This window comes from Desarmillaria tabescens (genome assembly GCF_030435595.1).
Source record: "Desarmillaria tabescens strain CCBAS 213 chromosome Unknown EV420scaffold_84, whole genome shotgun sequence".
In the NCBI taxonomy this organism is placed as follows: domain Eukaryota; kingdom Fungi; phylum Basidiomycota; class Agaricomycetes; order Agaricales; family Physalacriaceae; genus Desarmillaria; species Desarmillaria tabescens.
In genome coordinates this window covers 111,952-134,829 of record NW_026848383.1, presented here as the reverse complement: position 1 = coordinate 134,829, position 22,878 = coordinate 111,952, and the positions used below count along the sequence as shown (strand labels likewise).

Below are 22,878 nucleotides of genomic sequence, written 5' to 3'. Positions count from 1 at the left end.
GCTTCTATTTCATTTATGCCACCATTGTAGAATTATCTCCGTATCAATCAGCGCGCGCCTAGATATGACATCACGTGTACTAAACCAAGGCGCCTGATTTAGTCGATTGACCTCTTACCGCCATGTCGCTTCTAGCGTTGCCCGGAGAGCTGCTCGAGAAGATTGTTATTAGCGTGAGCCAGAGTCATGAGATTTTTATTGCACCTTACTCTTCGTTATAGGCTGATCCTCGTACTAGCAGTAGTCGAGCGATCCGACTGACATGCAGAACGCTCTGCAATGTCGCCACACCTTTTGTTTTCGAACATTTCTACATAGATTTCCAGAAGATTGAAATGCATAGGTCTCGCACAATCCGTTTCCTCAAAGAACTTTCACAGGGTAGACGATTGGCCAGATTCATCCGATCCCTGTATTTCCTTACATCCAGTGGCAACTACAAGCCGAAATTCAGCGGTATTCGGGATGCGATATCACTGTTGAAGAACAAGGAAACGTTTTTTGAGAGAGTAGGGAGACTTATTTTGGCAGCCGTTCTGCAGATGCAAGGAGTGCGAGAATTCCAGTGCGTACTCAAATTCGTTTCGAGTCCCTGGATATTTATTCAGTAATACAGTTGGAAGGAGCCTGAAAGAGCAGAGATGTGCTCTGAGATAATACATCAAATCATCCATTCGCTAAGCAATCGTCCTCATCTCCGTTTTGTTTCGATATCAGCGTATGGAATCGATAACGACATCCCTTGCGCACCCTTCCATGGTTTGACCTACCTGAGGATTGGCGGACATGGTTCTCTGGATTACGTTCCTGCCATCATCGCCAACAGTCCGAATCTATCCACGCTGCATGTGCTCATCGATCGCTGTGACTCTCCTTCACTGCCGCACTTCCCTGTGCTCTCTCTCTTCAGTGCGTTTGCCGAGGGACAACATAGCTCTGTGCGGGCAGTGGTCCTCGCAGACAATTGCCTCAGTCTGGAGCCGTCGACTATTCCTGCCCTTATCCCACATTTTTGGAACTTGTCAGAACTTGTCGTGCCATTTGGCTTCAACGATGTTCCCGATGAGTTCTGGAATGCCCTTCTTGATGCAAATGTGTACCTTCGTCACGTCATATCATATCATTCAAGACCGAGTGATTCGTTCCTGGATTACCTTGGAGCTTATCATGGATTGAAAGTGTTACATCTGTTCGTACAGGCCCAATACGTATGGGACAAAACCCGTCCACGATTCTTTTGCCGTCGCATCATCCCCGCACACTCGTCGAGTTTAACAAGTGTTCTGGTTCAGCCTATATATGCAGGATCCTGGTGTTTCGATGTTCCCATGCTCAGAGCCCTGTTACTGTGCCCCAATCTCGTGCACATTGGCATCAGTGTCGACATGCAGAGGGCTCAAGTACAACACGATGAAAACGTCATTGTAAGTTTTCCTTTTTCCTTTTAACTGTGTTTCCTTCATGGATTTATTTGATAAACGGCGTATTTTCAGACAAGACTACTGGAGAATGTGCAATATTGGCATTCTCTGGAACAGCTGGAAATTGGGGCGGCGATACCTACTGATCCCACACTCAGTCCCACTGACAAATCTCTCAAGACCGCCGTTTGTGTTCACATTGTGAATTGTGCGATGAAATTCCGGTGCACAGACCCGACCCCTCAGATGCTTAAGCTGAGAATTGATACGGATTTTTTAGTCAATCTTCAGCTTCGCCAATGGGATCCTAAATCGAAGGTTTATAACTTTCTTCCACCTTACATTCCAGGAGCGACTATCGGCGGTATGAGAGCTATGCCAGTTCTGTATAGTGTTGGAACAGGTTTTGCATGTTTCCAAAATTCTTAACCTGATGAATCATACTGCGCTATGTATTCAACGTGTCGCTATACGATATATGCAATGTACAAGCTTTACTTTGGCTGTAAATTCTCCAAATTTATCTATATATCTTCATGGACCTCGAAGTGTAGGATCGTGAAAGTACCTGTCTTGGATACCTGGTACTGGAAGAATCACACCGTTGGCAATATACATAGAGCAAAGTAGAGCGCCTACCCTGATAATCGCAACCTTAATTTGTGACCACCGTTCCGGAGTATTTAGCGCATCTGGTGAAATCGGGAATTAGGTTTTGGGCTGACGGAAATCGGACGTCGTCTTAGACAAATCTGAGCACGAAGCTGACTGCTCTCTCGGAGAATGTATGGCTTCGGGGAAAGAGACGTCGAGCATATTTCGATACATAAGATTCCGCAAGGATCGGCATCCGTGGGCGAATGAGTCTTCAAGGCTCTAAGGTGCGGCATGTATGGCGTGAGTGAAGGCCTTAGAAGTACAGGGAGGCATTAATCTCGGCGCCAAGCTCTGCAAACGAGGGAAAGGGTAACTCTTGCGATAGACTAGGCGGCACTTTGAGTCGGAACTTTCTCCAGAGGTGCGTCAGGCTGCCGTCAGCGCCAGTTCAGATAAGTACAAAAGTATCAGAAATTTTTATTGAACCAGCCACCAGGTAGAACACAGACAGAAGGGAGTTTTCGCGCCAAAAATACGACGACAGTTTTCGAGTGAGAACGATTTTTGATGGTTGGCTGGTTTCTTTTATTTGGGGTGTCCAAAGTCTTTCATTGTCCAACACGGAGATGTCCGTAATTGTCAGGAAGTTAGAGGACGGGAATCGACGTTCGTTCCGTAGCTGTCAATTTTTCCTTGCAGCGTTGAACGTTGTCTGGAAGGAATAAAGTTGTTATTTATTTATTTATTTTGAATAGTACATTGAGCACGAGGCACGTGCATGTGACGTCACTTCCATTTCATGGTCCATTCAACCACGACGACCGACAACCGCAACGACGACGACGACGGTGGATCCATGCCCGGATGAACTCACACCAGAAGCCCTTACCTTCGCTACCATTGACCACTCCAACGCTCTCTTCACTGACTATCGACAAAGACCCCAGTGCAAATGACGGCATTCTTAACACAAAGGACGACATAGGAGAGCTATGGACAGAGGGGAGAGCCCATCGCGGGCAGGTGCTAGAATACCTTGGAATGGGACCGGGAGTTATTGATGAGGTGCTGGACGAGATGGGCCGAGCGGTGTTGCCAGCGTTGACGACGACAAACTCGGTGCTCGAGCCTTCCATTCCTGGAGTCGTCGAAGACGCCGCCTTGGCCGGAAAGGATTTTACCGCTAAAGACAAGAAGGATGAACGTTTTGTGTCCAAGCTCGCGACGCCGAGACTCCTCCTTCACCTTCGCATCGAGCGCCGACAGCCGGAGCCAGTTGAAGACTACGGGTTTTATATCGTTCGTGCCGCCACCAGGAATCGTTTTCAGAATAAAGTGAAGGTGAAATTTAGAGAAGGAATCTGGGATGGCCAAGCATTATTCAGAGCAGAGGGTCCGTCGTTGACAATTTCTCGTCCTCCTTTTCCTCACGTTTACGCTCGCAGATGCTGCGAACCATGCTCGAGCGGGCAGTTCATCCACAGCTGCGGAAATTGACCAGGTCACGGATACGACTGAAACCGAAGGTTCGTTAATATCACGGCAGTACTTCAATTATCTCAATTCTGTGCCTTAGGACCCTATGTCGGCGGTACCTTCATCGTTACTACTTCCAATCCATTGTCAGACAAGGAGATCTGGCAGAGTAGAATCCGTTGCGCAATATACCTCCATCTTTCGCTCCTGCTGGAGCAAGCTTTCCTACGAGGGTGTGGGGTACCACTCGTTTTCCCTTCATCGACGCCGATAACTTCGCCAATCACCCCTCCGCGTATGACTGCCTCGCCCATAGAGATGGAATCAAGTTCGTCAAGGCGCAATGCCTTCATTCCTAACAGTGTACGCTCATGGTTCGGAAGTTTCGGCTCTGGCATTCACAGTAGAAGCCTTGGACCGCTCAGCTCCAGCAAACCATGGGGTGGGTCCTTGGATTTGACGTCAACCAAAAGCTCAGAGGATGCACCATTACCGAGGCTGAAGCGGCTGCTCTCTCACCGACACTCACATTCGCTCTCTGTTGCCGAGGAACAGCCTAGCCAGCATGTTCGGCACCGTAACCGCACGCCACCGACACGACAATCTACAGCTCATCATTCCATGCTATCAACCAGTCCAAATCTGACATTTCCTCCGTCTTCGCGACTAGCAGGCGTCGAGGGATGGGTGCAGATGCAAGGACTGGCATACCTTGAGGGTGAGAAAGAGGAGTACGCACGGTTCTATGGACATGGGGATCGCAGGTTGTGGGAGGTCGTCAGAGATTTGTTGCACACGAAACAGGATGCTCCATGCCCAGTCACCAGGACATGGGTCCATGCGAGTGTCAATGTGCTCGCCGAGGTCGAAGTGGAGCCTGCTCATCCTTCTTCGGAAGACGTGATAATTTTTGATGAAGCAAACAAGGAAAAGGATCGAGATAACGAAGACGCGGAGCTCTCACTTTGCCTAAGCTGTGCTACGTGCGGAGCGAAGAGCGACAAGAAGAGTCTTGGAAATGCTGGGTCAGTAGTTAATCTTCCTAATCCTTCCTTCTTCCGTCATTCTTGTTCTCATCGGCTTTTCTTCTGCACGGCTACGTCCACTGACTACACTTTATTTCTTGTACAGGCTACTATCGTTCTCTAAATTCCTCGAGCTGCTCATATATCGCCCACCTTCGCCAACGATTTGCTCCTGTCCGGCCCCGACCAAGATACGATACAACTTTCAGGGCAAAGGGAAGGAGGTGCGCTTCTGGCGGCAAGAACTAGGCAGTGTGTATGAAGTGCGGGTGCCACGTGTACAGGTTCTCGAAGGCGACGCTCCCCATGGCGGATCTTCGTTTTCATCGAAAGAGAAGGATGAAGGCGAGGATAGCCTGGAGAAGGTTGAACTGCGACGAGAGATTCGTGCTTGGTGGGAAGATATGGGCAAGAAATTGGATTTACTGGAAGTGGATGAAGCTGAGGTAGGTGCTGTCCCGTTCTTTCTTTTACTGTATGGTTCTTCGAGGAGCCTATTCTTTCATCTCTATTTCTTCCCTCTAAACCCTCGTTGACGATCAACTTCTTTTAGCGTTCGGAGGATAAATATAGCCATGAGTGGACACGATCGAAGGCTCTTCCCAGAGTTCCATCTGAATGGGTTCACTACGACGATGCTGAATTCGAGGAGCCGGCACCAGTCGATGGGCTACCAGCAGCGACACCAGCGAAAGACGACAAGACGGTTGGGTACCCTCCTGCTACGGCGGAGACCAAGAAATCGATATCAGAACTTCGGGAATCCTTCCACCGAAAGGAACAGGCTCTCTACACGGAGCTGCGGCGGACGCCCGTGCAGAGGCTTAATGATGTTCGACGAGGATTCTTGAAGGGGGCAAGGGGGGCGCTTGAGGAGCTTGAAGGGCGGCAGAAAGTGCCTGGGAAGGTGGATAAGAATTCGGTGATGACGGTCATGGATGATGGAGGCACCATCAAGTCTGGAGTAGAGAAGAAATCGTCGAATCCGGCTTGGTGGGGAGAGAAGAGCCACGTCTTGGCTGGGGGTAATGTCATCGTCAAAGAGGATGATTGGGGGAGTGTTATTGCGTGGTGTCTGAGGTATGTCTTTTATTCTTTTGCGTTCCTTTATTGATGATGCATCCTTTCAGTTCTCCGAAGTATCAGCGCGAACTTGAAACCATGGCGAACCCACGATCGCCTAGCCGACCACCTTTACGACCGTCCTCGAGCTCATCTTGCCCGCCTCCGTCTTCGTTTACTTCAAAACCGACCCTCGTTTCTCCTGCTCTATCTACGTCCACGTCGTCATCCACTGCATCGTTCTTCTCTGCGGTCTTTCGTGCTCCAGCGCTTGCGCCAGAATGGCATTTGGAAGACCACGAGTTGCATGTCTGTAGGAAAGGTGTGGGTATAGGCCTTGGACTAGTGATTGGCGTAGGAGGGATGAGCAATCGATTCGGAAGCTTGGCAGGTTTGGGCAAGGGGAAGATAGGCGATGAGAAGGACGGAGGTGGAAGGAGCAGCCTGATCAGCGTCGGTAGTGCCAGTGTTGTGGTTTCCAAAGAGGAACGGCCGGAAGCGGCCGTTGCCCCTGTTCTACCCCCAAAGGACAGCCTTGAAGTGCCGACGTTGGCTACTGTCAAAGAGAAGGAAAGAGAAGGCTCTTTCTTTTTGAACGCGTTGAGGAGTGTTCGTCTCCTAGGGGATGCTGCAGGCATCGACGAACGCCCACACGTGAGGTGTGACTTGTCGGTGAAAGGAGTAGGTGGAACGGTGAAGAAGTGGAGTGTGACTGTGTACTATGCTAGAGAATTTGAGGAGCTAAGGGGGCGATGCGGAGTTGGCAAGGGCGGTGCTGGTGTGTCAGCTGTGATGGGCGAGTACGTCAAGAGCTTGCGCCAGACAGAGGGCTGGGACGCGCAAGGAGGCAAGAGTCGTGCTGGGTTCTGGCGCACGGTTGACGGGCAGTATGTAATAAAGGAACTGGTCAGTAAGTGGGGAGTGGCGGATCTGTGAGTGTACCCATTCATCTTCAGGAAAGTCGAGCTCATGGTTCGTTTGCGTAGACAAGTTCTTCTCTCCCTAGCTCCCGAATACTTCGCTTACATCAATAGCACGTCTGGACGAGACAGTACGATGGTGAAGATGCTTGGCGTGTATTCCGTCGAAGGGCCAGGTGGAGAACGAGCGGATCTGGTTGTGATGGAGAACCTCTTCTACGGCTATGCCAGTGGGCTCAAGATGTTTGACCTGAAGGGGATGAAGAGTCGAAGGTCGAAGCCGGTCGTGACGTCCGAGGAGGACGTCGCTGACGGTGAGCATAAAGTGAAGGAAGATAAGCATAAGACACTTTTTGATGGGGAGTGGATCGACATGCAGCGTGAAAAGACCATATTGGTTGACCCGCGCTCGAAGAAGATGCTGAGAGAGGCGATACGGAGAGATACCGAGTTTTTGACTAAGGGTAATATCATGGACTATTCGCTCCTTGTGGGGATTGGGGAAGGGCCGGAGCGGCTCTTGGTCGTTGGCTTGGTGGATACCATTGGTCTGTTTCGTTTTCGTAGTGTTCCTAAAATCGTTCACTGATGTTGTTTCAGGCAGCTATACGTTCGCCAAGACAATCGAAAGCAAGGCGAAGCAAAACCTACCCGGCCGGGAGAAGGGAGAGGTTACGGTGATCCCGCCCAAGGAGTATGAAGAAAGGTTTGTTAGAGCGGTGGATGGGTATTTTGTGCGCTGTCCGGATAGGTCGACAACTCTGGATGATTCGGTAGAAGGGGAGCTAGGAACAGTGCTGTAAGATGTAATCCAGACTTTTGTAGAGATACTCTATGATATTGTTAGTACGGGTTGGGACTTATGTAGCTATCATGTGTAGAGTAACATCTGTTGTACTGTTTGTGCAAGACTCTTATTAGCAAGTGTTATGAGTCTTGTTTTTGGACGGTATCTGTTTCTGTCGCTACTCGTCTTCGCTCACTCTTCCGATATCTGCGAGGTTTCGTGTCTCTTTGATGACACGCCTAGCTGCGTCAGAGATATGACGCGACATAAAGGAATAATGCTGGGATTCGAGATTCTTTCGAAGCTGAAAGTCAATTATGAAGTCCGTAGCGATCTGCACCTTGAGCATCTGAGGCGTCGGGTCTCTGCACTGGAAAGCTGTGATACAGCGGATGATTTGAATGCAAACATCTCTCAGGGGAGGCTTGTGTGAGGGAACCGATACACGGTCTGCGGGATGAATAGGTATTGCTGCATCGATGTCCAGCTGTTCCAGAAAAGGCCAGTGTTTCAAATTCTCCAGTAGTTTTGTCTGTATAGTTTTCATTTGTTAAATCTATGAAACGAAGCTCAAAAAGGAAAACTTACAATGACGTTATCCTTGTGTTTCACGCGAGACCTCTGCCCGTCGACACTGATGCCAATGTACACGGGATTGTTGCACAGTAACAGAGCTTTGAGCATGGTGACGTCAAAACACCAACATCCAGCATAGTCAGAACGAAATAGGACAGATGTCAAACTCTGCGAATGTAATGGGACAGCGCGAAGAAGAAAAAACTGTGCGCAGAGTCCGTCCTGCGAGTTTATTCGGCCCAAATGCAGATGTAGCTCCTTCAATCCACGATAACGTCCTAGATATTCCAGGAATGGAATATGCATGTCTGAACAGTCCGATGACACATAACGCAGGAACACCTTTGCGTCAAGTAAAGCGTTCCAGAAATTGTCCGGAACAGTAAAACCAACCGGCACGCGGAATTTCGACACTTCTATATACATTTGTCGAAGATGGAAAGGGACAGATCTCATGCGATAAGCCTTCTCAAAGAGCTTTCACAGGGACGACGACTGGCCAGGTTCATCCGAGCCCTCTATTTCTGTACTTCCTCCGGTAGCCACAAGCCAAATTTTAACAGTCTTCGGGACACCTTATCGCTGTTGAAGTGCAAAGAAACATTCGTCGACAGTGTAGGAAGACTTATTTTCGCTGCTGTTCCGCAGATGCAGAGTTTACAAGAGTTCCAGTGAGTAATATCCCTCCGAGTTCCTGTATATCTCATCTATTCAGTGATATAGTTGGAGGAAGCCGGGAACAGTAGGTTCTACGGTAATGGATCAAATCGTTCGTTCCCTGAGCAATCATCCTCGCCTTCGTATCGTCTCTCTATCTGCGTACAGAATCAAGGACAGTATCCCTTGCGCACCCTTCCATATTTTGACCCATCTGACAATTGACGGATATGGCTCTTTGGATTACGCTTCCGCCATAATCGCCAACAGTCCCAATCTGTTCATGCTCAAGGTGATGATATGCCACACCGGCCGTTCTTCCCCGCCACGCTTTCCTGTGCTCTCTCTCTTCCAATCGTTTCCTGATAGAACGCATAGCTCTGTGCACACTATCATTCTCTCAGGAGATTACTTCAGTCTGGAGCCGCCAACTATCCCTGCTCTTATCCCTCATTTGCGGAAGTTGTGTTCGAAAACAAGAGGTGTGGTGACGTCACAGAGTGTTCTGCATGTCAGTCGGATCTTTGGGTAGCACCTGATACCGTCATAGCAAGTAGTAGCCTATGAAGAAGAGTAAGAAATATTGAAAGAGCTTAGGGTAGTTACGCACGCCGGTAACAATCTTTTCCAGTAGCTCTGCTGGTAGTGCGAGGAGCGACATGATGGCAGGCGATCCGGCAGGTGCGGGCCGGGATCCCCAGCAGGGTGGATTTAGGGCAGGTTGAATGCAAGTTGAATGACCATTCATCTTCGTGACGCGTCGCCAATTGGTCGCTAGGATCAGAGAGTCACTACGGGTCACTAGAGAATTAATTTCCTCTTACATGCTATATTTCAGATTATCCGTAGCACCTTTGGCCTTTGGCCTGGCACAGCTTAGCGGACTTATGCCCACAGAACTCAACATGGTGCAGCTCATCTACAGATCTTCGTCTCCTTGTGCTTTCTGATGTCTGGCATGGTACCTACAAGTGACCTCATAAAGTGTAGGATTACCGTTGCCACTTGGAATACATCATATAAAATTAGGGAGTACGAGATCCTCAGATCAAATTAGGTGTACATGTGAGTAGATCGACGGAAATCATTGCATAATTGTTGTTTATAGTAGGACGCCCTTTACATTCCCCAGGAGTTCCAAGTAGATCGCATCATTCTTTATCCTTCGATAGTCGCTCTCCCCAATAAGAAAGATGGTCTGAATAAAAGGAATAACTCTCGCCCGGAAGTTCACTGCGTCGGAGCTTGAAGCCATACACAAAATCCGTGTTAATTCGCAGCGCAAGCATCTGAAGTGTTGGATTCCTGTACTGCATGGTGACGATATCCTGAACACGAGCGCAGACCTCTCTTTGTGGAGATTGATTTGGCCTTACATATATACCGGCTTCAACAGAAACGACAGTCTCGATAGTCAGACATTTCAGAAATGGCCAATGTTTGAGACTCTTCATTAGCGTTACCTGTGAATATCCAAATATGAATGACAGAAGCAAGGGAAGATGAAATGTGACTTACAACAACGTTGCCAGGGCCCGTTACTGGTGCACGCTCCTCATCAACACAGATAGCAAGATGTTCAAGATTCATGCAAAATGATAGGGAATGACACATCGAGGCATCAAAGCACCAGGGTCCGGCATATCTGGGATTTATGGTCACGTCCGTCAAACTGATTGCGTGTGTAGGAATGATATGGTGCAGAAGAAACCGAGAGTGGCGCTCGTCGTCCTGAGCATTGGGTTCAAATGGCCACAACTTAAGTTCTTTCAGTCCGTGATAGGACCCAAGATAGGTAAGGAAAGAGTCGCCCAATCCCTCACTGCTGCACGACACGCGTGGGAAGTACACCCGGGCAGCAAGCAAGCCACTCCAGAACTCGTCGGGGATTTCAAACCCAATCGGAACATGGAATTGGACTAACTTGCGTAAGTGTGGGATAAGAACGGGAACAGTCGATGGATCCAGGTTAAAATAGTTGCCTGACAGGCGCATGATAAGCAAAGAGCTGTGTTCTCCTTCGGGAAACGCGCTAAAGAGAGACACCACGGGAAAGTGTGGCGGAGAAGGATGATCATAACGAAAGGTGGTGACATCTAGCTCGAGTAGTTTTGGGCTGTTCGCAATAATGGGAGGTACATAATCGAGTGTACCGCGTCCGCTGACAAGTAGAGATGTCAAGTGATGAAACGGTGCACAGGGGATTTCCTGCTTGATCTTCCAGGAGGTGATTGCAACAAATTCGAGACGAGGAAGGGCACTAAGGCGATGAATAATGTCCTTCATTGCTACTCGGTCCACAACTACTTGTTGATCATATATACCCCACCTACGATACCGATAAATGCGATTCAAATTCAGTACAGATGTAGCCTTACCAGAAGTATTCTAACGACTGCATGAGAGGGACAGCAGCTAGCAGGAGGTTTCCAACAGTTCGATAAAATGTATTTTGCTTCCCGAGTAACGTTATTGCGTTCCATACCTGAGCGATTTTGGGTCTACGATGCATCATGGTCGACTGGAAATGGATAGATCGGACAAATCTGGCGAGCCGTCTGCCGTTGGATAGCTCCTTAAGAAAGGATTTCGCCTCAGACCTATGAGATTCAATATACTCGAAATTTATATGGAGATTTTCGAAGACGAAGGGTGTGGCGACGTCGCAGAGAACCCGACAGGTCGAGCGCATTGCTTGATAGCCACGACAGCCGACCTTGAGACAAAATTAGACACGGTCGTCGGTGAGCAAACCTGGTCCTGAAGACCGCTCACCTGAAAAGTAATCTTTTCCAGCAGTTCTGGTGGTAAAGCTAGAATGGACATGATGGTCCGAGTCGAACAAATCAAAAGATTCAGCACTGATTTTGAATGTCTGGCATTCACGTGATATGGCGCGTGCGTCAGATCTCCTTGAGTTGATCTCGACCGACGATTGAACCAAATTCTACAATCGTACATAGCGATTCTCGCTATCTGAAAGTGGCTGGCTACGACACAGAGAAACACCTGCAGGATCACCACGATTCATGAGCCAATGAAATCGAAAGGGAATTCGCCGATTCAGATTCCGCGTTGATCTAGTGTCGATACTAGAGTTCTGGGCGGTAGGCATCTGAATCTTGGCTGCGCCCGTCTCTCGTCTTTGCTTTTTATTCACAAGATAATTTAAGTTAAGATAATATGAACCATTACACCATCCACGAATCCAGAGATGAATACATGTTGTCCGCAAGATGTTCTACATCAGACTGTATCATGAACGAGTATCTGTCACCTTCAAGCTCTTCTTTAAATGATAACCTCGTTCACGTCAGGAGATAATAATTAATTAACTGCGCATGCATACATTCAGTAATCCACGACGCTTTAATGGCTGTAAGTCACCCACTCACCACGCTCAAATTGCCACGTCTGGTGCAGACCATTCCACTTGGTCCAGAGCGTAATCGGGTCCCCTGGAACAGGGTCTCCATAGTTCCACAAGTCAAAGTTGTACGTAGTGTTTGGGGCGAAAACTCTGTTACGAGTTAACGGCAAGGATCTCATTCCGCGAGAAAGAGCGTACCGGAATGTAGTCTCATCGATCTCGTCGTGCCAGATGTGCCACTCAAAAGGTTCGGCGACGGCTAAGAGCTTGGTGCCATTCCCAGAAAAACCGTCAAGCCCAAGGTACTGGTTCGAAGACACTGAACGGAAAGTCCATGAGCGACCAGTCCATGTAAGGGTCCACTGCCTTGTTCAGCGAAGGAAACAGGTCGAATGGAAGGTGGAAGCATACCTGTTGGTTGGCGCCGTTGTGGTCAGGGTATCCAATGACTGTGATAAGCAATTAGCGCGGAAGACGAAGGATTACTCATCAACATACTCGCTCTGTTATCCACACCGGAGAGATCCAAGACCGTCCCAGATTTAACATTCCTTATCTTGTACGTGAAACCAGATTCTACCGACATAACTGTAGGGATGGCAAGTGAAATGTTCACGGGTGAGGGTGACAATAGTAGAATGAACGCTTGCTCTTATATGGGAGGGGGCTCCACTTACGTCGTCATGAAATACACCACGACGATGACGAGCTCTTCGGATGCCATTCGATTCCACTCCAAGAGAAGGAATGAATGAGTATCGGTGATAGGGTGGAAATTAAGGGTAGAGCCATCGCGCTAGCGGTGCGGCTTCCGTGCATTCAGTCCACTGGCATTGTCATAATATCAGAAGGTGATTAATAAACTCTAATTGCGTGTAAGAAGGAAGGGAAGCCTCATTCAAGTTGCGATTGAAAAGAACCAGGAATTAATTTCCCAGTGCTATCATGTGATCGCGGCTCGCGATCCGCGGACCAACTGCGAACGGTGTGGTGCGCTCTCGATCTCGTTAGATTTGAGCAGAGCTTGGTATTAATGTATAGCGAAGACGAGCGGCGACGATTTTCAATTATATATGCTGGATACTTCGAACACAAATGAAATCTAAAGGAAATAGATGCAGGACAAGTCACGACCATCATTATGATGCGGTGGCGGCAAACTCTCAGCTGAGCTAGGATCCAGAAATAGTGTGCGGAAATGAAGTCGCACTAGCAATCACATTAGATGTCGGACCTGGAAGATCGAGGCTCAAACGCGACAACTAAATGAACGCGATCTCGAAAGGCATTTCAATAAGGATTTTGCACAATGAGGATCTGGTACACCCCTGCTGGAAACGAGGCGAATACTATTTCAGTTAGAAGAAGAGCTGCTTTCTGTAATACAATTCCCTTGCCATTTCAATCAAAAAATATTGGGCTTCGATGCTAGTGGCTTGCCTTATCCTCTGATGGATCAGTGGGAAACTCGCGAAATGCCAGGTTTCTTCAACCAATTCGCTGCAAATAAGGTTGACCATGGTCGCCCTGAGCACACATTGCGTTAGTGATTTGGTCTGCCGCAGCGGTGATAGTCAGTAATCGACCATACAAAGACCTACTAAAACTATACTCACATCCAAGCTCCCCCATGCAAAAATACGCATTATTTGGAATCCTTACGACACGAATTTCTGCAGACTACGCGACGAATCAGTAAAGGAGTATATAACAGGAGAACCGGAATGCGTACATCCACAAGATCGTTCAAACGGTATCCCGGTGCCTGCGGTCCCTTGTTCTGTTGTTCGTCAGAATAAATGGTATCAGGGACGACGTAGATGGAGTGAAAACCTACATTAATAAAATTTCCCCAAACCGAACCAGATCCTGATGGAAAGTATCGGATCAGATCTCAGAGCCTATCAACTCGCGAGTGATAAACGCACCACCATTGTCAGCACCAGGTATACATCTTGTAACAGCATTGGCACCGCCGGCATGAGAGTTCGCCCAGGGCCATTCATCGCATTGATATCCGGCAATATGACCATTCTTACGAAGTTTATTAATGAAAGACGACTGGTCAGTATACGGAATGAACCTACCCGAGTGCTACAGCGGTTTGGACTGGAACAACCGCAGCTATTTGACCTGCGATTGTGGCTTGCAGCGTTTCGGTGCGGCGCCAGGAGACGAGGTCCATTATTACCTAAAGTCATGACATTAGCTTCATTTCGTAGTTTCGTGATACAAAGCAACATACAATGCCAGGAGTAACCTGTCCAGTCGTAGTAAAGAATACATTAGTAATCTTAGAGCGTGCGACAGAAAAGAATATTCGCAAATGTTCTCGAGGATAGGTGAGATAGTCGATTTGAAGGATGGGTGTAGCGCGCTTTACACTTTCGGGCCATGAACCGTTGGAATTTGTGGAATGGTCCATGGGTAACGCGTATACCGCCAGTAGATGGAAGTTGAGAATGAGAAATAGTTTGCTGAGCATGTTAAAGAAGAGATGCGTTGTGTTGATAGTGAATTTTCACGATGTAGATGTTGAAGAATATATACCTTTCGATTGGTAGGTGAAATGCTCAGCCCAGCTGAGATATTTCGCAGTGTGCTCTTCTCTCCAGTATCGTCATAGAAGCAGGCATTTGGCTGCCAGTCAATATGCAGGAGTCGAGGCGAAATCTCTCCTCGGCTTAGTATCCAGCAGCACCGTCGGAGTTGCCAAGAGTAGGTAGCGATCGGTAGTAGAGAGCTCTCTGAGCATTATACCATGTCGTATTTGTGCCAGTGTCTACATTGCTAAATGAAATAACAGTTTTGTCGAGGATGAAGCCGAAGATTAATCAAGATCAAAGATTTACGAGTTGTAAAGGACTCCAACCAAGCTGCGAAGGGAAGAGCGAAAGCTAAACCATTTACTTTGGAGTCCCAAAACGGAGCAAGTCATTTCGCTCGTAGCGCAGAATTTCATTCACGACACGTTGCACATACTGGTAGCCATCCCGTCGTATAATGAGCTTCCAGCGTGGGTATCGCCTTCCGGAAGTTCTTTTCTCCGCATCGTGATTACATATCATTTATGAGAGTCAGCATTTGACCCAGCGATCGACAGATGGGTTGGTATAACGAAGCAGGGTCAAGATGATGGTGGGAAGAACGACAAAGTGGTCGCTCGTATCCGGGATTGATTTCAATCTGATCAACCCGCACGTGTTGCTATGAGACCACCTACGACTATAACTTGCACTCTTACCCGACAAAATAGGGCTGATCGGAATTCTTTCTCCGCCGTAGGCATTCAATACTGAACTCCATAACTACTAACTGCCAGCAGCACGGAGCAACATCTTGAAGTACTCTCATACCTTGAAAGTGCACGTCCGCGGACGCATGGGCCGGGAAAATGTCTCAGCATAAAAACAACTCATTCAGTATCCGTTACAGGGCAAATCGTTGCTCAACCATAGAAGAAGTTACTCTAGCCAATCTGCTGCAAATAGGGCAGTCCGTGATCAAGCTGAGCGCAAGCACCCGGAGTGATGGTCACTGTATAATTTATATCAAGCAACGTACTTGATTCAAGTGTAAGTGCGTACCTCCGTGTTCGCCCAAGCAAAAATGAGCTATATTTTCGTCCGGAAAAGGTATATTGGTGACACGAATTTCCGCGAACTAGTTCACAACTTCAGAAGAGAACAGAAATAATGGACGAAGGAAATATACATCTACATTATCCTGTAGGACGAATCCTGGGGCCTGAGAACCCTGGTTCTGTAATACATTCGTCAGCATCATGTACAACACAATTCACGTGAGAAGTGTACATTAATGAAATTACCCCAAGAAGCCCCGGATCCTATGGATTCTCGTCAGATGAGAAAAAGACTTTTTAGTAGACAACAAAATGCCTCACCGCCATTGTCTCCAGAAGGAATGCATCTCGTAACTGCATTCGCGCCTCCGGCGTTGGAATTAGCCCAAGGCCACTCATCGCACTGATAGCCAGCATCATGGCCAACCTGAAGGTGCGCTTATAAAGTAATGTATTGAAGAAAATTTGACGAGACCTCATACCCGAGTGCTGCATCGGTTCGGATTGACGTTTCCGCAACTGTTGCTGGCGCGATTCTGGTTCGCGGCAGGTCGATTCGGCGCTACAGCACGGGGACCATTGTTACCTGGTCGAAATATATCATTTTCTCAACAGTAAGAGACGTTCAAGACGCACAATACCAGGAGTAGCCTTTCACACAGTCACTGATCGTCAGGAGGATGGTGATGCTTAAGCATAGGAGACACTCACATATATTCTCGGCGGATTGAGGGTAATCATCGTAGTCGATCTCGAAGATGGGAAGATCACGCTTTACGCCTGCGGGCCACGAACCGTTAAAACCAGTGGATGACTCCGCAGGCAGCGCTTTCACTGCTATAAGAGAAAGAAAGAGAGTGATGAAGATGCTACTGAGCATAGGAAGCTAGAGACAAGCACGTCTGAAGCTTGAGGCAGGTAGAGAACCACAAATATATAGGTTTTCGCTGACCAGGGTAAATCGACTATCGGAGCATACTACATACATGCGCCATGGGCGTCCATTTTTCACGGGGCTATGAGATTGATAGGTTAGTCGAAACAAGAACCAGTCAATACAAGGCCAGTGACTACGCGATTTTCACCGTACCGATAGAAAATGGAAATGTCCGTTCTCCATGGAGGATTTTAGTGTCAGGCTGACTTTCAATGAATTAAGCACTGGCCATCTGGAATAAGGTCTTTCCACAACGCGAACTTTGAGGGGGGTTTGACTCCGTTTGAGAGCATCAAATTTATCGTTTTTGGCTAGGCTTATCCGTGAAAAAGCGGAAAGCATACAATGCACAGTACCTATGAAGATACTATAATCGGCCTATCATTCGAAGCAGTCAGCGGCATCGAAATTTTGAAACAATGTGCCGGTAATGAGCTTACAGTCTGCGAATGTCGCTTAGCTTGTAACCTCATGTCCCATAAAATTCCATACTTACCGCTCACCACTACGGTTCTCCATATATCTATCTCACTGTTTGAAATACTTGCTGGAAATCACAGCCTACTCAAGGACGATAGTTTCCCTGTTGCATTGTGACTCTGTGAGCGCTCGCCGCTGGCGCTGGCCCGGGTAAGAAGGACAAGTAACAATGGTCTGGTTGAGACTAAGAAATTGCCTAGATGTTAGGCACGTCATCCTTACAATAGTAAGGTCGGAGACTTGGAAGATCGCGTGCTCGTTAGAAATGATGGGCGAGAAAAAGGTCGAAAGTTACGTCTTTGCCGGCGGCAAAACACGGCTAGCTCCGACAGGGTCACGACTCTAACCACACCGTGACCTGATCACAGTCTGCCATGTTGCATCGGGCCATACTGCAGAATGTCCAAGTGCCCGGTCTAACATTGACTGAAATCCCTCAATAAGGGAGGATTCATCGTCTCTCTGGATCTAGGATTGTAGTATATGCCAGAACTCCTCTATCTTTCATTTTCAAAGCGTCTTAAACCTTCCTGGCCCACCTCTGCCTCAGAGGGCGCTGTGACCGTACAAAAGCCGGAATAGAAAACGTTCATCAGAGGTTTGCAGTCGCTATTCAGTCCCTACCCTCGGCTATTGCTAAATTATTTGCAGAGATATACATCCAACGAAATTTTAGCCCTGACTGTCATTCTTATATTGACGCCGTCGTTAGTCTACCGCTTACGTTGTGCTTGCACTTACAGAGGTTAATGGACTTAAAGGACTAAATCTCCACGCATCATCGCGTAGCTATGACTGTAGATCCCCGCGACTGCATGCGTCGAGGACCACATGCTATGCATTTCGATAAACCTACCCCCTTTCCAAAATACACCGCTATATGGGGCATTTGTGCACACGCCGGGAGAGATTCACACAATGCCTGAGAATCTGCTATTCCCAAGGTTGTCAGCATTTGTTCCTACCACACGGAGGCGGGTGCAATAGAGGACAATTTTCGGCGTTCTATGTATAGCCGAGCTTGGTTCAAGACATACACTCCCATTGCAGGAATGATGGAGGCCAGTGATTTGATTCTCACATATATATACTCTATCGACAGAGGGTATCATTCGTTCTCCCATGGCGTCTCTTGGTACTCAGCGCAGCCGATCCTTTCACTCCGACAATAAGGGCTCCCCCATTGACGAGAAGAGGGCTTCGGCTGAGGTCGTTACAGCTGTCTCTTTCCAAGGAGATGTCTACGATGACTTGCGCGTTATCGATATGGGTGAAGATGGGAAGGAGCGTCCTATTGGTATCCCTCTTTCTTTGTCGCTGCCGCTGCTTCAAGGCTGACTTGATTCTACAGTAACAGACATGGACGTCGCCACCCGTCTTATTTCCCTAGAGGACGACCCTACTCTCCCAGCATCCACATTTCGCATGTGGTTCCTCGGTATCGGGCTATCATGCTTCGGTGCCGTTCTTGGACAGATATTTGTAAGGCCGTCACTACGCTGTGATGATACCGACCTGACGGAGCTTAGTACTTCCGGCCACAAACAGTGTTCGTTTCACAGTTGTTTCTCCAAATCCTGGGATATATTCTTGGCATCGCTCTGGAAACCATCATACCCGGGCCGGGAAATCCTGTCGAGAGTCTTAGGACAAGGGACAATGCGTTTTGGAGGTTCATGAATCCTGGTCCTTTCAGTAAATATCATTCCTTCTTTTTTCTTTGACATCAGGTTCTAAATCGGTCTCAGATATAAAGGAACACGTCGCAACAACTATCTTCTCTACGACCGCCGCTGAATCCGCCCTTGCCATTAGTATATTTGCCGCAGATGACTTGTACTACAACATTCAGGTACGCGGTATCAATCCCGCTAAACGAGCTGTCATCGTCTAATGCGTTCGTAGCCTAATGCCGCCGTCGGTATTTTCACTCTCATTGGCAGCCAACTCATCGGGTACGGACTAGGCGGCGTCATGCGCTCATTCCTTGTCTACCCTACATACATCGTCTTCCCCAACCTACTCCCAACGGTACAGCTTTTCGACGCCCTTCACCGAGGCAAGAAGATATTCCTCCAGAAAAAACGCGTCCGGTTCTTTTGGATCATCTTCGTGGCAATCTTCGTCTGGGAGTGGTTTCCCGAGTATATAGCCCCGACTCTAACGGGTATAAGTGTCTTCTGTTTGGCGAATAGAGATAGTGCATGGTTTACGAGGATATTCGGTGAGAATGAATGGGTTTTCGTAGCAGGATTGAGCTAATCTCAGTCGAGCAGGCGGCGCTGCGGGTAATGAAGGACTTGGCATGTTTGCTTTGTGTTTAGACTGGAACTATGTAGGTTCCGGTGGAGGCAGTATGGGCGCATTGTACGTTTTCTGCAGTTTAATAGTGTCAGCCCAATACTTACCTGGCTCAGGTTCACGCCCATCTCGACTCAGCTATCGCAATATTTCGGGACAATGATCTGCATGTTAGCTCTTTCTTCTTTCTGGAGAGGACATACAAATGACTTATGTTTACGCACAGAATTGCCTTCTGTGCCTGCTACGCTCGCAACACCTGGAGTGGCCAGAATTTCCCATTCCTATCGCAGGCGCTGTTCTACGAGAACGGAACATTGTACGATCAGCTCAGCATTTTGAATGACAACTTCAGACTGGACCCGGCTAAATTAGAGATCCAGGTAGTGTTCTTTTATACTACTATCAATCATTGCGACTTAACTATCTCAGGGTCTCCCATGGTTCGCCAGCTCTCAAGTCCTTACAAAAATAGGTAACAACCTAGCCATCGGCTCGACCATCATGCACGTCGTGCTATGGTACGGCAAGGACATTATCGAAGTCGTCAAGAAATACAAGGTATAGTGGCCCTGTCTCTGTTTCCTTTCATCGCCAACGAAACCCCAAGAACGGCGAAAGTTACGATCCACACTTGGAGAAGATGAAGGTATACCGCGAGGTCCCGATGTGGTGGTACATAGCCATCTTCTTGGGAAGTTTCGCTATGGCTATGGCTACCATTTACACCAGTAACTCTTCACTTCCATGGTGGGGGTTGATTGTCGGTACGTGATCGTTTATGACTATGTGCAATCTTGCTGTACCACTTTGTTTAGCGATCATCATCTCGGCGGTGTTCCTACCCTTCGTCGTTACAGTGTATGCGATCACTGGTTTCGTTCCAGACATCCAGAGCCTCGTCCAGGTGAGTTATTTACGTCTGACTGTTGTACCTAGGCTCATCAGCGTTTCATAGATCATCGGCGCCTCGATGATGCCTGGAAGTCCTCAAACTAACATGTATTTCACACTCTACGGATCCAACACCTTGCTTCAGGCTCGAGGGCTTATCAGAGATCTCAAAATGGTACGCCAAGCGTCTGCGGTTTCTTTCCCGCGTGACCTCTGGCATCATAGGGACAATACACTAAGCTACCTCCTCGCGTGACGTTCGCGGTTCAATCCGCTGGGGCAGTCATCGTGCGCATTTTACTGGCAGAATTATCCTTTCAATAACGCTCACTGACGTAAAGGGAGGGCTCTTGAACTATGTTATCATGAAAGTCATCATTTCAGCACACCGGGAAATCTTGCTTGATGTGCAAGGAAACAACGTGGTACGTCCTCGGATTCCTCGTTGCAATGAGATGCATCTATTAATGCGCGAAACAGTGGTCTGGCCAGCAGGTCCAGGTAAAGTTCTGTCACTAACTGACAGATGGAGACTGAGCTTGAGACAAACAGTCCTTTAACAGCGACGCCGTATCTTGGGGAGCACTAGGCAAGCAGCTCTATTCTCCGAGTGGTCGATACGGTGTGAGTGGTCTTCAAACCTGCGTATCTGCTAATCTCACGCACTGGTAGATTGTACCGTTATCTATCTTGATTGGCCTCGCGGTGCCCATCCCATTCTGGCTTATACATCGTCGATACCCTAAATTAGGTGCCAATCACGTCATTACGCCCATCCTCTGCTGTGAGTGATTTTCCGTATGGGGCCCGCGTCAGCTAACAGTCCCACCAGGGACACTCGGTTATCTCAGTGTCGGGATCAACTCATCTGTATTCACGACCTTTTGCTTGGCGGTGTTCTCTCAGTATTATCTCAGGCGATACCGTCCTGGATGGTTTAGGAAGTACAACTTCCTGATGTCCGCGGCATTGGATGGTGGAACACAGGTATGTCTTTCTGCCCATGATAAGTCATATTCACTGATATGCTGCAGGTCATGGTATTTGTCTTTACGTTTGCCGTTGGAGGCGGTTCGGGTACGGTGGTCAACATGCCAAATTGGGCATTAGTACGTTGGCTCGAAGCTGCTAGTTGTTGATATACTGATAATCGCATCCAGAATCCGACTGGTAATCCAGATTATTGCAAGAGACTCACTTAAACTTGAAGGCCGGGTATCGTGCAGACGGCTTGGCTTTAAACAGTCGTAGTATTACGGAAAGGCTATTGTACAGTATTCATAGGCATTTAAACGCGCTTCGGGAAGTAAACGTCTATGTCGGCTAGTTCTAGCAAGATGTGGATTGCAAACATCGGCCCATTACCACTGCTCCTCGGCTGGATGCACTGATCGCCATTTTTCTGATTAGAAGTCGAGGCATGACTGAACTATTTCACTTACGATCCAGTTCCCATGTCCACGCCGTTTTTTCTTGTTGGGAAAGATTTAAATACGCCTATACAGAATAGGTTAATGGCAGGATGAATACAGAAATCCTGAAAGCGCACTCTGGCAATGCTTTCCGGGCTGAGCCCGACCATTTGTTCACCGTTGCGCTCGATAGCTGATCCAGTTTTGATGACTGGGAAGCCATAAGCGAATTGTATTCTGAAAATGGACAAAGCACGTACGACCATCTATGACAGCCTGCAAGTATATCATTGAATAAAGAGCTCTTTGTGCAGAACCTAGCAGACACTCACATGTGCGACCTGGAAAGCATAAATCAAGTCAAGTCAAGAATGAGAAAAGATAAAATAGGTACGCACATGGATTCCATCTCTCGGTCCAAATTCCTTGGCCAAGCTTTGCGAAAGGGCTCTGGTCCCATGTTTCGCAGCAGCAAAGGCGCTTGTCGTCCTGTTCCCCCTCAAACTCGCCGTAGCACCAGTGAATATGAGGGTCCCCCTTCCGACTTTGTCATCCGGCTGGGTGCTCAGGAGCCTGGTGATAACGTTCTTGGAGAACGAGAAAGCGGCGACGACATTGGTATCGAGCGTTTCCAGGATTTCTTCTTCTGTAGTCTCCAAAAACGACTTCCATACCGCGTGCCCAACGTTGAACAGCGCGGCTCTCAGGGCGTACTGCGAAGCGGGATAATGCGAATTGATCGATTCGAACGCAGAGGTAATGGATGAGGGCTTGTAAGAGGGGACGGAAAACGCTTTGGCCTGTTTCAGTTGTGTCTCGGTACTGAGAGATACACGATATTAGAGCAATCGACTCACTGTACCTCCAGCCTCGGAGATTTCTTTCGCAAGCGCATCCAGACCACCACCACTTCGAGTACGCGAAATTAACGCGACTGAGTATCCATTCCTGGCGAAAAGCCGTCTGGAGCAGTTTTAGCGAGAGTAAACGTCGACTTGGGGATATACGCACGCAGCAGCAGCACCAGTACCGGAAGAGTTACCTATCCCAGCGACAATAAAAAGAGGTTTAAGTGAAGCCATTGAAGAGTAAGACACAAAGACGACGTAACTTGCAGGTATTTATCATGACGAGAGTGCCGTTTAGCCGCGACAGTTATGACGGCAGCTATGTCAGGGTTCTTCTTGGCTTATTAACGGATGTCATGAATAATCCATTAATCAGAGGGACGACTTACATTCATATGTCTAATAGCAAAATTACAAACGGCTGTATAGTATTACATACAAATATGCTCAAAAGTACCACACTGAACCCCAGCAATCCTTTCCCTTTCACTAACGATGTTGTAAAAAAAGCAAAAGTCCCAGAAAAAGCAAG

General features: G+C 48.0%; 10 protein-coding genes across 10 annotated transcripts; 4 read left to right on the top strand and 6 right to left on the bottom strand.

The window, feature by feature from the left end:
• The first annotated feature begins 60 nt into the window (after window positions 1–60).
• Window positions 61–2,042, top strand: EV420DRAFT_1583609 (uncharacterized protein). Its single transcript, XM_060474739.1, has 4 exons — window positions 61–565; window positions 617–1,424; window positions 1,494–1,645; window positions 1,702–2,042. The coding sequence occupies exons 1-4, from the start codon at window positions 336–338 to the stop codon at window positions 1,730–1,732; spliced, it is 1,221 nt and encodes a 406-aa protein (XP_060323295.1). The 5' UTR covers window positions 61–335; the 3' UTR covers window positions 1,733–2,042.
• Window positions 2,043–2,808: 766 nt separating this feature from the next.
• On the top strand, window positions 2,809–6,669 carry EV420DRAFT_1170924 (uncharacterized protein). The gene is made up of 7 exons (XM_060466194.1): window positions 2,809–3,411; window positions 3,464–3,544; window positions 3,595–4,519; window positions 4,626–4,965; window positions 5,073–5,599; window positions 5,650–6,513; window positions 6,573–6,669. The coding sequence occupies exons 1-7, from the start codon at window positions 2,883–2,885 to the stop codon at window positions 6,613–6,615; spliced, it is 3,309 nt and encodes a 1,102-aa protein (XP_060323294.1). The 5' UTR covers window positions 2,809–2,882; the 3' UTR covers window positions 6,616–6,669.
• Window positions 6,670–6,703: 34 nt separating this feature from the next.
• On the top strand, window positions 6,704–7,304 carry EV420DRAFT_1279475 (uncharacterized protein; the record flags this gene model as incomplete). The annotated part of the gene is made up of 3 exons (XM_060468146.1): window positions 6,704–6,805; window positions 6,842–7,053; window positions 7,106–7,304. 3 exons carry the CDS (start codon window positions 6,704–6,706, stop codon window positions 7,302–7,304), a joined length of 513 nt encoding a protein of 170 aa, XP_060323293.1.
• Window positions 7,305–7,466: 162 nt separating this feature from the next.
• Window positions 7,467–7,972, bottom strand: EV420DRAFT_1650865 (uncharacterized protein; the record flags this gene model as incomplete). Its single annotated transcript, XM_060478509.1, has 2 exons — window positions 7,467–7,820; window positions 7,877–7,972. The coding sequence occupies 2 exons, from the start codon at window positions 7,970–7,972 to the stop codon at window positions 7,467–7,469; spliced, it is 450 nt and encodes a 149-aa protein (XP_060323292.1).
• A 1,524-nt stretch (window positions 7,973–9,496) lies between these two features.
• EV420DRAFT_1769426 (uncharacterized protein) lies at window positions 9,497–11,351 on the bottom strand. The gene is made up of 4 exons (XM_060481029.1): window positions 11,297–11,351; window positions 10,900–11,237; window positions 10,040–10,850; window positions 9,497–9,984 (listed from the first exon to the last, which is right to left on the bottom strand). The coding sequence occupies exons 1-4, from the start codon at window positions 11,345–11,347 to the stop codon at window positions 9,673–9,675; spliced, it is 1,512 nt and encodes a 503-aa protein (XP_060323291.1). The 5' UTR covers window positions 11,348–11,351; the 3' UTR covers window positions 9,497–9,672.
• A 539-nt stretch (window positions 11,352–11,890) lies between these two features.
• EV420DRAFT_1279487 (ricin B-like lectin) lies at window positions 11,891–12,477 on the bottom strand (the record flags this gene model as incomplete). Its single annotated transcript, XM_060468148.1, has 4 exons — window positions 11,891–12,041; window positions 12,090–12,253; window positions 12,303–12,340; window positions 12,390–12,477. 4 exons carry the CDS (start codon window positions 12,475–12,477, stop codon window positions 11,891–11,893), a joined length of 441 nt encoding a protein of 146 aa, XP_060323290.1.
• A 718-nt stretch (window positions 12,478–13,195) lies between these two features.
• On the bottom strand, window positions 13,196–14,376 carry EV420DRAFT_1769424 (endo-exonuclease; the record flags this gene model as incomplete). The annotated part of the gene is made up of 6 exons (XM_060481028.1): window positions 13,196–13,447; window positions 13,508–13,571; window positions 13,624–13,760; window positions 13,820–13,925; window positions 13,990–14,082; window positions 14,137–14,376. 6 exons carry the CDS (start codon window positions 14,374–14,376, stop codon window positions 13,380–13,382), a joined length of 708 nt encoding a protein of 235 aa, XP_060323289.1. The 3' UTR covers window positions 13,196–13,379.
• Window positions 14,377–15,360: 984 nt separating this feature from the next.
• EV420DRAFT_1769423 (endo-exonuclease) lies at window positions 15,361–16,458 on the bottom strand (the record flags this gene model as incomplete). The annotated part of the gene is made up of 8 exons (XM_060481027.1): window positions 16,186–16,458; window positions 16,111–16,125; window positions 15,957–16,060; window positions 15,796–15,901; window positions 15,707–15,738; window positions 15,606–15,653; window positions 15,479–15,554; window positions 15,361–15,428 (listed from the first exon to the last, which is right to left on the bottom strand). The coding sequence occupies exons 1-8, from the start codon at window positions 16,352–16,354 to the stop codon at window positions 15,361–15,363; spliced, it is 618 nt and encodes a 205-aa protein (XP_060323288.1). The 5' UTR covers window positions 16,355–16,458.
• A 1,415-nt stretch (window positions 16,459–17,873) lies between these two features.
• Window positions 17,874–21,559, top strand: EV420DRAFT_1170753 (peptide transporter MTD1). Its single transcript, XM_060466193.1, has 20 exons — window positions 17,874–18,188; window positions 18,243–18,373; window positions 18,421–18,586; window positions 18,640–18,743; window positions 18,797–19,115; window positions 19,168–19,258; window positions 19,309–19,362; window positions 19,419–19,575; window positions 19,625–19,753; window positions 19,803–19,959; window positions 20,011–20,099; window positions 20,151–20,261; window positions 20,312–20,374; window positions 20,428–20,511; window positions 20,567–20,587; window positions 20,639–20,710; window positions 20,759–20,870; window positions 20,919–21,073; window positions 21,121–21,195; window positions 21,247–21,559. The coding sequence occupies exons 1-20, from the start codon at window positions 18,014–18,016 to the stop codon at window positions 21,286–21,288; spliced, it is 2,307 nt and encodes a 768-aa protein (XP_060323287.1). The 5' UTR covers window positions 17,874–18,013; the 3' UTR covers window positions 21,289–21,559.
• Window positions 21,316–22,654, bottom strand: EV420DRAFT_1583578 (uncharacterized protein). The gene is made up of 7 exons (XM_060474738.1): window positions 22,510–22,654; window positions 22,356–22,461; window positions 21,897–22,298; window positions 21,759–21,774; window positions 21,636–21,709; window positions 21,529–21,583; window positions 21,316–21,473 (listed from the first exon to the last, which is right to left on the bottom strand). Exons 1-7 carry the CDS (start codon window positions 22,578–22,580, stop codon window positions 21,448–21,450), a joined length of 750 nt encoding a protein of 249 aa, XP_060323286.1. The 5' UTR covers window positions 22,581–22,654; the 3' UTR covers window positions 21,316–21,447.
• Window positions 22,655–22,878: the final 224 nt, after the last annotated feature.

Bases quoted from the DNA above. Each gene is read 5' to 3' on its own strand.
- EV420DRAFT_1170924 (XM_060466194.1), top strand. From the start codon at position 2,883: ATGAACTCACACCAGAAGCCCTTACCTTCGCTACCATTGACCACTCCA. The intron at 3,545-3,594 runs GTTCGTTAATAT...TCTGTGCCTTAG, and splicing joins GGATACGACTGAAACCGAAG to GACCCTATGTCGGCGGTACC. The intron at 5,600-5,649 runs GTATGTCTTTTA...GCATCCTTTCAG, and splicing joins GTTATTGCGTGGTGTCTGAG to TTCTCCGAAGTATCAGCGCG.
- EV420DRAFT_1170753 (XM_060466193.1), top strand. From the start codon at position 18,014: ATGGCGTCTCTTGGTACTCAGCGCAGCCGATCCTTTCACTCCGACAAT. The intron at 19,259-19,308 runs GTACGTTTTCTG...TACCTGGCTCAG, and splicing joins GGAGGCAGTATGGGCGCATT to GTTCACGCCCATCTCGACTC. The intron at 19,363-19,418 runs GTTAGCTCTTTC...GTTTACGCACAG, and splicing joins TTCGGGACAATGATCTGCAT to AATTGCCTTCTGTGCCTGCT.
- EV420DRAFT_1583578 (XM_060474738.1), bottom strand. From the start codon at position 22,580: ATGGCTTCACTTAAACCTCTTTTTATTGTCGCTGGGATAGGTAACTCT. The intron at 22,299-22,355 runs GTGAGTCGATTG...CAACTGAAACAG, and splicing joins TCTCCGAGGCTGGAGGTACA to GCCAAAGCGTTTTCCGTCCC. The intron at 21,584-21,635 runs GTGCGCTTTCAG...TATTCTGTATAG, and splicing joins GCCCGGAAAGCATTGCCAGA to GCGTATTTAAATCTTTCCCA.
- EV420DRAFT_1583609 (XM_060474739.1), top strand. From the start codon at position 336: ATGCATAGGTCTCGCACAATCCGTTTCCTCAAAGAACTTTCACAGGGT. The intron at 566-616 runs GTGCGTACTCAA...TCAGTAATACAG, and splicing joins CAAGGAGTGCGAGAATTCCA to TTGGAAGGAGCCTGAAAGAG. The intron at 1,646-1,701 runs GTGCACAGACCC...CGGATTTTTTAG, and splicing joins AATTGTGCGATGAAATTCCG to TCAATCTTCAGCTTCGCCAA.
- EV420DRAFT_1769426 (XM_060481029.1), bottom strand. From the start codon at position 11,347: ATGTCCATTCTAGCTTTACCACCAGAACTGCTGGAAAAGATTACTTTT. The intron at 11,238-11,296 runs GTGAGCGGTCTT...TTTTGTCTCAAG, and splicing joins TGGAAAAGATTACTTTTCAG to GTCGGCTGTCGTGGCTATCA. The intron at 9,985-10,039 runs GTAAGTCACATT...GGATATTCACAG, and splicing joins CGGGCCCTGGCAACGTTGTT to GTAACGCTAATGAAGAGTCT.